Here is a 13,419-nt window from a genome sequence, read left to right on the forward strand (position 1 = left end):
CAGGGGTAGGTGGTTTGAAAAAAATAATGTGTCCCACGGATTAAAATAGTTCGCGCCGCCACTGTTCACGCGTCTGGTTTCGATATTCATGAGAACCTCTTATAATGTGTGTTTTCTATTATGTGACTACGTGAGACGCGACAAAGGAGTACAAAGAAAAGGATTGTAGTATTTCTTTTAATGAAATTTAAATTAAAGAATTTTTAGAATATTCTAAATATTTCGATTTTATAGAAGATTATGAAGATCTGGGTAGATATGGAAGAACATGTAATGCTGCGAATAGCTGTTTAGTCTTCATGGCAAGAGGTATATATTCACCCTGGTAAATCCCTGTTACTTATTTTCTTGCTCATTCTACCGTCAAACATGCAGTTCTAAAAAACCTTACTATCGATGTATTGCAAGAACTTTTTAATATTAGTATTTTACCCAAAGTTATTATTTGTGATCAAGGTTCAAATAACCAAAGTGCCCTGAAGTCGTTAAATGTCACGGAAAATAAGCCTTATTTTTATGTAAATGAAAATATAATTATTTCTTTATTTGACACGCCTCATCTCCTGAAAAGTGTAAGAAATAATTTAATAGGAAATACATTTAAAAAAAATGAAAAAATAATATCTTTTAACGATGTCATAGCAACTTATAACATTGACAAAAAAAATAGCGCTCTACTTAAAATAACAGAGGAAACTCTGTTTTAACTCATAATAACTCAAATTTTTAGCCACTCAATGGCATCTGCTTTACGAACATGTATATCTACAGCCGAATTAAAAAGTAAAACTGTACCCGATACAGCAGATTTTATAGATTTTATGAATAATCTATTTGACTGTCTAAACAGTAGAAATTTATTCAATGACAATCCATATAATTGTGCATTAACCAATTCAGGTGTATTTAAACCATTTCTAGAAAATTCAAAAAACTTTTACAATGATCTTTACAAAATTAATATTAAAGGCAAAATAACTCGCCCACCCTGCTTTAGTGGATTCACTCAAACTATAAACGGAGTGTTCAGTTTTTTTGACGATGAATCGAAAAACAATAATAATATACAGTTCCTATATACAAATAGATTAAATCAGGATAGGTTTTAAAGGAAATAAAGTAATAACCGGTTGTAGAATCATTGATTTTAGACTATAAATATATGTATATTCTAAAATCTATGGTAGAATGTAGATAAGATTTGGTACCAGCACGGCGGCACGGCGCGTGGCGCAATTATAATATATATATTAAGTATCAACAATAGAAAAGGTTCAATAGAAAAAATAAATGTTCACGGTATATAGGGCGCGATACGATTGCGCGCGGTCCTTATCAGCGGTACCTTTTTAAGCGTACGATTGCGCGCGCTATATTATTTTAACTTTTAAGCAACGTTGCCAAATATATAGGTCCATGATAAATCCGTACGATACCATAGTAGATTATTTATTACTTATTTTTGCCGATATCAGACAAACTAGGTAAATATTTACTAATAATAGTTTTAAAAAAAATGTGTTAACTATAATATTATATTATTTATTTTTAAGACTACAAACGGGGCTGAAAGTTTCCATAGTACATATAATGCACAGTTTAATAGTGCTCATCCACCAATATTTGTCGTTATAGCTACCCTTATGGAAACTCAGACAGAAACAGTTAACAAATTATTAACCATTTTCAAAGGTATAATAAAACCAAAATCGAATGAAGAATCAAGGAAAATTGAAAATTTGAAAAATGAACACAAACATTATGTAAACAATAAAACATCAGAAAATTTACTAAAGTATTTGGCCATAGTTGGAAATAGGTATCGGGGATTTAAAATTTAATTTTATAATATTATATTTTTTCAATTATTAAATTTCTTTATTTTGTATTATTTTTTTTTTTTTTTGATATTATTAACTTTTTGTATTTTTATTATTTACGTAATACATTTGGCAACGTCGCACCCAATTTCACGCGCAATCGTACGCCTTTGAGTAATTAAAATGTTGTCTTTTGTTATTCTGGCACTGCGCGCAATCGTATACCTAAAAAGGTAAAACGCGCGCAATCGTGCTCCGCCGGGTAAATACGACCTCTGTTGTGAACAAAATTGTAGTTGCCGAATCTTCCTATATCACCGCTTATCTGTATATTCTAAAATCAATGATTTTGGATTATATATTCCCAACACTGATTGACAATGTTTAAAACTGCCTTAAATAAAATTGCGACTATCTTTGATCATCCTATCGACCAAAAATGTTATGCTTTGGTAAAATTTACCTCGGTGATCAAAATTTCTTCATGATGAAATTCTGAATGGTTGACGATGTTGTAATTTTTTATTAAATGAATTACCGATGATGCTCTATGATATTCCTTTAGCTTTAAGAGAAAATATTATTTTTCAACAGGACGGTAGGGTTTCTAGCAGCTACTGTATTTAAAAATAGTGAAAATAGTAAGTTTTATTTTCAAAATAATAGGTTAAAGTGAGTTATATCTTAGTAAAAAAGATATAATAAAAAATACCATCCATAATATGAAGAAAATACTTTTTTTTATAATAACAGTAAAATAAATAGTAAATAGTAATACCAATTAAACATATGTACATAATAACATGATTATTATAATAATATAACAAACATTTGATTAATTGAAAATAAAAATAATCTGGAAACTAAAAACTTAATATGGTTTATTATTATAAGACAGCTTAGAATGGTCGTTACATTTTAATCTTTGCGTTATTTTTTTTCGATGAACGAGGAAATAAGATTACTTTTCCTTTTTTCAATTTTTTTTTTTTGAATTAGTGCAGAAGCTTCTTCTTTGAGCTTGTATTCCTTGTGGAGAGTTTGGGCCCCTTCTAACATTGCCTGTGCTATCTGTATTTCATTGAACTCTTATTTCTTTACAGCATTGTTTAATCTAAAACTAGCTTCTTCGATCATTTTTTCAGCAACATTCTTCTGAAAAACTTCATTTTTCTTGGTTTCTTTGTATTTATCTTCTAATATCTTAATATCTTTTTGTGATTTATCAAGTTTTTTCTTTTAATAATTGATTTCTTTTTTTTCTGCTGTACGTTTTTCTTCTTCTAAATGACTTTTATACTTACTGTATACAAAATGTAGTTGACTCATCGACTACAATACATAATTTTCTGTTGTTTTCAATAATATCCTTGGAAATTTGAATCCTCATTTCATTAGCAATATGGTCAACAACCAATTTATTGGTTTGTAAAACACGACCTAAATTCATTTCATTGAGAGCTTGTAGGTCTATTAATTTAGGCATATCTAGAAATGGACGTTGATTTTTGGCAATGAAGTAAGCTGATCTAAATATTTTTTCTGTACTTTCATCTTCTAATTTATTATTTTTTATAATTTGTTTATCCATAATTTCTAGCTTATTGCGTATAAATGTTCTCTGCACTGATATGTAATTGACTACATTTGTGCTTGGAGATCTTTTTCCTCAAACTAGCTTGAAGTTTGGATATACTATTTCCAGATGGAACAATGTTACATTTAACCCAGTTTAAAGATACATGCACATGAGATACTTGATTCTTATTAAGATTTAAATTTATATCATTGCATATATTGTAATTATATGCACCTAAGCATTCATATAATTTTTAAAAAAGAATGTGTAATTAAATAATTATAATATTCGATAGCCATTAAATATAATAATAAGTCGTAAGTATGAAAGATAAGATATTACACACACACACGTACACACAACATCATATATAAGGAATATAGATTTTTAGTTAGGGGAGACGAGTTCTTGCTGTCCTCTTGTATAGACGGTCAAAGGCGAGTGTAAAAGACTACGCAAATCGTCTATGCAGAAAGATATAATTAGTTGTAAAACGTTCTGTAAAAATACATGTATTAATGTATGTAAAAAGAAGTTTAAATAAAATTATTAAAAGTGAGTAAAAGAAAATGTTAGTAATATTTTAAAGTACGAATTGGTTACCTTATCTCATTCCTCAAACGTCAACTACGGTTTTCAACAGGCAGGTCGACACAATCATCGGAGAGGTAATATTAAATATTTATAATATAATAAGTAATGATTTAAAAAAACAGATAAATACTTCACTCCTAAATTAACATATTAATACTTTAATTTTTAAATCATTACAAAGTGGCGCCCAATTAGCGGCTCTTGTCACGTTTAAAATCCCCGAGATAGTTATAAAAAATAAAAAAAATTTAAAACGAATTTATACCTCAATTTTCTTTTTTCTTGTTTAATAATACAATTTAAAAATTTATGATCAATATAATATAAAATAATTAAATAAATAAATAAATTTTTGTAATCAACTAATTAATGTAACAAATTCGGTTACATATCGAGACTACAACTCTTACCTGCAATTTGATACAGTTTTAAAGAAATTACGTTAAATAGTTCAGCTGTTATCTCATAATTAAACTTTTTCCAACTTATGAGCCAATGTTGTCATTAAGGGCTAATGTTACCATATTTGACAGTATCATTAAAAGGTTGGAAAACATTAGTTATAGAATGAGTACTTATTCAATGGAATGTATTTAAATACAAGAAAAAACACCAGGGAGTGCATCTGATTCGAATGGAAAAAATGAAAAAAAAATTATAATATACTTTTCTTATACAATGTACATAACATAATATTTATTAAATATAAGTATTAGGTTTTTCAAAAATAAACAAACTCAGATAATTTACAAATATAAATAAATATTTCATAAAACGATGTCCTGAAAAGTTTTTCAGAAAAAAATAGTTGTAAACAATATTTCAATAAAAAACAAAAATAAAAAAATATTTTTAGTTTATTCAACTTTAGCTCTGGTCTATTTAATAACAATTGGACGACCTCTTAAACAATTAAATCTTTTTTTACATTGACAGCATCTTCTGTGACATGTACACTATTAACATCTGATCCTGGTATTTCAAACAAAGGGTCCAATAAAATTGATTCCTATAACAATTTAAAATATATTTTGTACGGTGAAATAAATTAGAAACCACATAAATTAAGTTAAGAAATAAAAAACTGTATTGTTTTGAAAATGTATTTTGATATTAATATCATAGTTGTTCATTATTTCATAACCAACATTAGTATACATAGTCATTATTTAAAGATGATTAAGTTATAAATAATTATCACAGTTGGTCGTAGGCCCCAAGCTTCAGTTTTTTTTTCTAAAGCTTGTGAAGCAATTGCTCTGAGTGCATCAACAGTAAAGATTAATTCAACCTTGTCCAAGTCAAATAGAAGTTTGAATTGCTAAATTGTACTATTTTTTGGTTCAGTAAGAATCCGTACAAGTAAATTTTTATTTAAATTATTTAAATCAGAGAGAACTAAGTCTAATAATAAACCATTGCTGTTATGAAAATTATTAAATTGAGAAAGATTTAGGAAAGATAATTTTGATAAGAATTCTGATTCTAAATTATTTAAGTTCAGCATATTTAGAAAAAATCCAACAGAGGTGGCGTGCCATTGAAGTTTAGGTAAATTGTAGTCAGCAACCAATAATACGTTTTTTACATACGGAAAACTTAAAAGTAAATTATTAATGATATCAAAGTGTGCATTGTAAATTACGATATCAGTGTGAGGCGGAAAATAAACATTACCTATTATAATATAATTATTGTTTATTTTAATAATGACAAATACGTGTTCAACTGGGCTGGTAGGTACAGGTAATAAACGAGAATGAAATTTATTATTAATTGAGAGGAGAACACCCCCACCTCTAGAACGGTTGCTAGTAATCTGATTACGGTCGCAACGGTAAGTACTATAACCAGATAAACCTAGTTCAGACGTATTGATATTTGGAGATAACCAAGTTTCAGATAAGCCGATAAAATCATAGTCGTCAGATAAATATACATTACGCATTAAAACGTTTAATTTGGTATTGAGTCCACGACCATTTTGATAGTAAAGAAATAAGTTATTGTGAATTGGCCCGTTTGTTAGTTTTTTGAAATGGTTGGAACACCTTTGACAAATTTTATCACTAAGTTGGATTCCCCGGCTGCTTTGCGTTCCTCAAGCTTCACTAAGATATTACGAAGTTGATTATGTTGCATAATAGTTAGGCTTTAGGTGACCCGTCATAGACTCAAGAATACACACATGTTTGTTTGGCAATGAAGAACAAGGAAATTCAGTCGGGAGACTACAAAAAACTAAACACTTCGTTTACGAAACTTTTGATAAACAAGTGCAAAGACACGTTCGAATCTATGTTCGACCGAAAACGTATTGCGGTCAATGAGCGGAAAGAAATTGAGTCTTGCAAAAATAAAGTATGAATACCATTAGAAATTCAATAAACAACAATATTTTCTCTTTGATTTATTATATTATGCGGTTAGTTTCATTAAAATGTATATGTATCGTTACAGGAAACTAAACACAAACTTCAATTGAAGTCTGATAAAAATGAAACAGTTCATAAACAACTTTCAGTGGCAATTTGCAGGTAACTAACTACTTACTACATCTGATAATTTCTCGAATAGTTATAAAAATTGTAGTCGTATTACTTCCAGATTCATCTGCGAACTTCTTAAAGTGAACATTTTGGTACCATCAATATTAGAAATGTGTTCGGTGAGACTAATAGGTAGTCCAAAAGAATTATCTGTTGAATGCGTATGTGTCATACCGCAACACGCCGGGAGTACAGTAAATCATGTAAGATTCGTCAGACCGTAAAATCATGAATTTTAAATTGTATTCAAAACAAAAATATACTAGCCCAATATTATATGTTGAAAACGTTTATATTTCTCATACGTTAACGATACAATCATAGAGTGGCGTGTTGGAGAAGCTGCAGGAGTACTCGACTGCGCAAAATGTGAAATTCTCCCCGGGCTTATGGTCAATGATCCTAGGCACGCTTGAGTTGATCAATCCCGAATCTACCTGTGATGAGCCACAGTTGATGGACGAGACGAAAGTAGTGACTTTATTTGTAGAGGCGTCTGTTGAACGCATCAAGTGCCGTCATCAGATCTGTCTGTGGCCCAAAAAAGCGTGTGTCCGGAGGTATTCAACTCTACGCATACAATTTTTCAACAGTAGAAACAAAATTACTAAATTATTTGTATGGTGTCTTCTAGAATAATACACAAACCGAATGCAAACCGGACGAGAAGTTAGATGTTTACAATACTGTTAAAACGATAATTAATTCCATAACTGCAGACAATAAAAGCACCTTAATAAATGAGTTATTGGTACATTTAAAGAATATCGATGTGATGGAAAGAGCCATCGACTTTCTGTTCGAAAGGGTATTGTTATTATTATTTTGAATTACAATTTTTAAATCAACTGTACATTGGACATTATACGATTTTATATGTTACAGGTAAAAATGTATCCCAAAACTATTCCACAATTGGTAAGCGTGTGCTCTTCGTTGCGGGATGTATCGACAAGTGGTGTGATAGAAGGGTGGCACATCAAACCTACCTCATCGAAGAAACAGATCGGGATGAGGTGTACAAAGCTATTGCTGTCCGAGGTTCAGAACGGACCAAGTGAAAACGATTTCACGTCCGAACAGTCGTACACGTAATAATTGTTGTGCACTGCCTTATGATTTATATATTTATTAGCAAGATAAATTAATAATTATTTATACATTATAAATTCAGATTTATCGGCAAATTAATCAACGAAAACGTTTTATCAGCCCATATTCTAGAAGAGTTTTTAAAAATCGTACCGGATAAGCTGTCAAATAAAACGCTTAAAAATGTATGTGACCTGTTAAAAGTGGCCGGGAGCAAAATAGAACAAGTAATTGAACGGATCACATTTGAATAATTCTATTTTATAGGTCACGAATTAATATCAAACGTATGCGTTTGTATTGTAGTAACCGAGGTTACTACTACATATCTTAAACTAATTTGTAATCTTTTCCTTAACCTATTTTCCTTGGGCGTTGTCAAAAACAACTATCTATTAAAATACTTTCATATTTGGAAACGAGTTATTAGTTAATATATTAAACGGGTACATTAAATAGTAAGAATATTAATATTATTTTTGTTATATTAACTAACAAGTTAAACGGGGATAGTTTTTTTCATATAAGTTTTTAAAAGATTAATATTATTTTTGTTTGTAAAGAACAACGAAAAGCCTTGAGCCTTTTCCTTGTTCTAAACTACTTTTACGCACTACGCCCAACTGTCTGCGTATAAATAGGGATGTAGTGTCAATGTCACATTTATAACTTAAACAGTATTTTTTTTATTTTACTCCAACGGACGTGTAATTAACTGCATCAAGAGGTGACTTCGTCATAAAACGTATTGAGTCAGTTCTGATCAGACTGGCTCACTACAGCAGTGTTTCTTAACGTTTTTGATATCACGGAACACCAGGCAATAATATTTTTTTCATGCGGAACCCCTTTTAAAATATCTTTAAAAAAGAAGGGTACACAAAACATGGCGATAAGCGGCAACATTCGCAATGCACTGAACTTTAATGATTAAAATACTAAATACAGCAAAATACAATTAAATTATTTATTTAGAATTTAGATTTTAGATTATATTGAGAAGTAACATTATACGAGGTTTGATCAAAAAATACCCGGACTGCGTTAATAATATTTATATCAGTTAAGATAACAAAATTCCGATAATGTCATTCGATAATGTAACTTCTAACGAGGATTTGAGTGTTGGTTTGAAATCGATAACAATATTTATATTTATTTTATGTTATTTTTACAAAAACATGCTTCAGTCGTGTGGCGAATTCCGTAATGGAAGGAATAGAAGAACAAAGTGTGCGCGTAAAATTTTGTTTTAAATTAGGAAAAAGTTCGAGTGAAACTTTTGAACTTTTGCAGCAAGCTTTTAGAGATGTTACTGTTCCAGGTGTATAGCTTGAAAAAAACACTCGGAAAACTGACGGATAGAATTTCGAATGACGCAAAAGGGATATTTCCCCGTCGTAGTGTTGCGCTTCTGAAAGCACTTGTAGATCTACGGAATAAAAAATGGGTCTCATAGTACAATAATATCAAAGACAATCCCTTTTTTTCCCAATGGTTATAACATTTAAGAAAATATAACATATACTCACATAATTAATTTAAAAATCCATATTTCCCCGAACAAAATAAGAACAACTGAAAAAATAACCACAGAATGCATTTTCACCCTTTAATCACTTAATAAAATTACTTTAATCTAACTAATAACCAGATGTTCATCAAAAAACTTAACGTATCATACGTAAATATCCGAAGAATATTTGAGTTATTTCTAGAGGAGGGTATAAAATATATTATAGTTATATTATTTGTATATAAACAGTAATAAATACAAATTATTATTTGTAGGTTGTTTCTACATTACACCTTAGATTACTACAAATGTTCAATTCCGATACGATTTGAAATGGTTGTAGTAATCTTTTTTTCTTTTTATTTATTTTTTTTTTATTTTTAAAGTTTTCCTGCCAATAGGTCATTTGACTTACGGCTAAAAGAATATAAATTTGACATTTTGAAAAAGGTTGACATAAAAAAAAAAAATTACAAAATCAGTAAGAATTGATAAATTAGAATTTAACAATGTTTTATGAGCTTAGATCTAACTATATTTTAACAACAGTATGACGTGGTCCCGCTGTGGTGCGGGTACAGTAAGTACACCACTATCGCGGAGCCGCGCCCGCTCTCTACCCAGCCGCAACCCAGGCAACGCAGCACCGTTTCCGATATTACCCACCTACCTCGGAAAACCGGGCAGAGGTGGGAAAAGTTATCGGAACCGGTGGCAACGTACCGACCGATCGCCTCAAGTGACCAACCTTTTGGCTTGTGACCGTTGTCGAAGCATAAGTCCTCGTACGTTTTCTTGCACTTTGTTAGCACCGTCGCCAAGCCACCTATTTTATATAGACTTTATATTTTGTTTTGTGGTTGTTTTTTCGTGCGCATTATATTTATCAAATAGTCCATCATATTGTGTTCATTTTACTTTATTTCTAAATTCACCACAACACCATCACTCAAACTTGACCGGCCACCTCACCGAGGGAAAAAAATCCATACCGACTTTAGGCCGTGTCAAGTAATAGGTATGTACAATTAAGATTTAATTAAGAATTAATAAATATGAGAAAATAATAATACAATAGACAATTAGCGGTTCAAAATAATAAATACCAATAATATCCCCTCCATATTTAATTTTAGTTATCACTTAATTAGTTAAAACTGTTAACAGATAACGTGTTGTAAACATTTGTATATTATGAATTATTAAATATAAAATAATTAAAATGAATAACTTGCAAAATATGCAAATATTTCAAAATTTTGTTCTAACAATAAATCAAACTGGAATTAACATCATACGTGCGTTTAATTATTAAAAAAAAAATACTACACGGTAAGCATACCGTTTTTAAAATAATAATAACATAATAATAATTTTGACATTATTTTTGGACTTAAAATATTTTTCAATGTTTTTTATGAAATAATTCAATTCATACATTACAAAAAAATCAAGACTACAATTTACTACACCCAACCCCTGAGTTCATCCTATTATTCCCAGTGCGTCACCTGTACGCAGTGGCGTAGCTAGGTAGGAAAGGACTCCGGTGCAGTAAAAATAATTGGGCCCCTCTCTAATATTATCTTAATATGAAAATACAAAATATACTGGTCATATTGTTTTTTCAAATGTGAATACTTACTATGAAACGATAAACGAAAATAATTAACGGATAATTATTAATTGTACAAAGTAAAAAGGGAATTCAGTTTAATACTATTAAAACATATTGCATATTGCATGAATTATTATTATACTTAAATACCGATCGTAACTACAATTGATTTTGAGTAAATGATTGATACGTACTATTTAATTTTAATATTCAATAATTACTGTTTTAAATATTCCATAGTTAATATTCTCACAATATTCAACATTTACTGTTACTATTTTCATGTTCTTTAATACATTATATACACTATTTTCCCTGAAAGTTTTTCATCAAACACCTCGCATAATTTAGGAATTATATTTATCAACATTTTCAAATATTTGAAGGAAGTATAGTCTCAGAATTGTCTAAGGCCTTCTGTGCTCCAGGGCCCCGGGGCACTGCCCTATATTGCCCTATGGTGTATATATATATATATATATATAATTATTATATTTATTATTTGTATATAAATACAATTCAATATTGAGTTCCAATATTGAATTGTAATTTTCATCTTTCTTTAAAAACATTTCCAGATGCTGGTATAATATTGTGTGTTTCACAATATTCACTATAAATTTTATAAATATGTGCTTAACTTTTAAACTCACTAGGTACCGATACATTTATTTGATGAGAAACTTCTGAAATAATGTGATACCTGATGATTAATGGGACTACTGGCAAATTATTTATAAATTCATCTATATTTAGTAAAATTTCTTCAGGTGTTTCAATGACTATTGGTCTCTTACCTCTTAAATCAATATTTATAAAAATATAATAACTATAAACTAATATGGTGTTAATTGTTAATTTATATAAATTAGTTTTTAATTCTATTTTGTACAATTAATAATACAAAAAGTATTCCATTAAAAATAAAACATAAAACATATATTTTTATTGAAATGAAACAAAATTTTTATTTTTCTCTCAAATTATATATTTCATGAAATTTTTATGAAATATTTCATGAAATTTTACAACCCTACTAATAAGTAATAATCAATCTAATCAATAAGGTTCGAAACATTTCACAGAAACTTTAAAAAATAAAGCCATAGGGGGGGTCCGGACTCGGGGTCCACCCCCCTGGGTTCGCCACTCGTGCATTCGTATATGACCGAAAATGTTTAGAGAAGACAAACTATTGATAATGGTTAATCGTTTATGTAAAAAAAAAAAAAAAAACACTATAAACAATAAAGAATATATAAAAAAAAATTTTAACCACGTTTTATCATAGATGTGTTAACCATAAAAGTTATCAGGATTTCGTATTTTTACGTTTCGAAATATCTCACAGACTTCTGTACTAACTATATTTACAAACGGTGACGCCATATTATTGGATAGCACTGTTTGGGCTATCACATATTCTTAGAAACATGTATAAATAGAATTGTGCGTAACACAATATCACAGGTATTACACACCTATATTTGATTAAATTGGCCATAAACCAGTAATATATATTAAAATATGTAATCTATGTTCCTAGAAACACCTACATTTAATTAATTGGACATAAACCAGTGATATACATTAAAATATGTAATCTACAGATTAATGAAGTAGGTCAAACGAACAATGGCCTATTGCTAAATAAGGAATAAATGCCGAAACAACAAGCCCTATGACGTCAATCGAGCCATATAAAAGAGGGATCAAAATGAGCACAATTCAGATGAGTTCTAGTCACGGAACAACAAGCAACTTCACGTCACCTTGTATCAGAATTATTGTTAAGGGGGCTGCAGACGATGCAAAAAATCACGTAAAACAGGTCATAAGCTAGACAAAACTGTGGGACTTGGGTTTGACGGATTTTAATTTTGAAAACAAATTAAAAATCTTGAACATCTTTACTAAAACTTGATCGAAGGAAATTTTTTTATCACAAAAATTAACGGCGTACTTAAATACATAAAATACATAAATTTCTGTTTTTTTAAATTGTCAATATCTTATTATTCGATTACAATATAGAAAATTCCTTTGGTCAATCCCTAGCTAACATAGTGACTTAATTAAATCTGTTTTCAAAATTTAAATTCATCAATCCCAAGTCTCACAATTTTGTCTAGATTTTTGGCGTTTTTAACATTTTATTAGCGTGGTGTAAATTGATCATATTATCACGTCCGTGAAGTTGGCCCCCCCCACTTTGTCCTATCGAATTCAAACCTTCACTAATATTTTGGAACTAATTTGGAACTATTTGGAACCAACTTTTTATAATTTGGAACTTCACCCTTTTCTCGAAATAAGAGATTTTCGGTTGGGGGGGCCAACTTCACGCAGCCCCCCCCCCAATTTGTCCTATCGACTTCAAACCTTTACCAATATTTTGGAACTAATTTGGAACTATTTGGAACCAAGTTTTCATAATTTGGAACTTCACCCTTTTCCCGTAAAAAAAGATTTTAGGTTGGAGGGGAATAACTTCTCGCTGCTCCCCTCACTTTGTCCTATCGACTTCAAACCTTCACCAATATTTTGAATCTTATTTGAAATTAATTAGAATCTAGTTTTTCGAAACATCTATAGTTAATATAGGCTACAGATTTAAAAACAAATAGTAATAATAAATTAAAATTGTGAGA

General features: G+C 29.8%; 1 protein-coding gene across 1 annotated transcript; it reads right to left on the minus strand.

Annotated features, from left to right (window-relative positions):
• Positions 1-4,869: 4,869 nt before the first annotated feature.
• LOC112689464 lies at positions 4,870-7,094 on the minus strand. Its single transcript, XM_025563185.1, has 2 exons — positions 6,848-7,094; positions 4,870-5,002 (listed from the first exon to the last, which is right to left on the minus strand). Exons 1-2 carry the CDS (start codon positions 7,049-7,051, stop codon positions 4,898-4,900), a joined length of 309 nt encoding a protein of 102 aa, XP_025418970.1. The 5' UTR covers positions 7,052-7,094; the 3' UTR covers positions 4,870-4,897.
• Between the last annotated feature and the right edge of the window lie 6,325 nt (positions 7,095-13,419).

Source organism: Sipha flava, unplaced genomic scaffold (assembly GCF_003268045.1).
Source record: "Sipha flava isolate LNK unplaced genomic scaffold, YSA_version1 445_pilon_pilon, whole genome shotgun sequence".
NCBI lineage: Eukaryota > Metazoa > Arthropoda > Insecta > Hemiptera > Aphididae > Sipha > Sipha flava.

Excerpts from the sequence above, each read along its gene's own strand:
- LOC112689464 (XM_025563185.1), bottom strand. The coding sequence starts at position 7,051 with ATGCGTTCAACAGACGCCTCTACAAATAAAGTCACTACTTTCGTCTCG. Across the intron at positions 5,003-6,847 it reads TCTATGATTGTATCGTTAAC|GAATCAATTTTATTGGACCC; the intron begins GTATGAGAAATA and ends AAATTGTTATAG.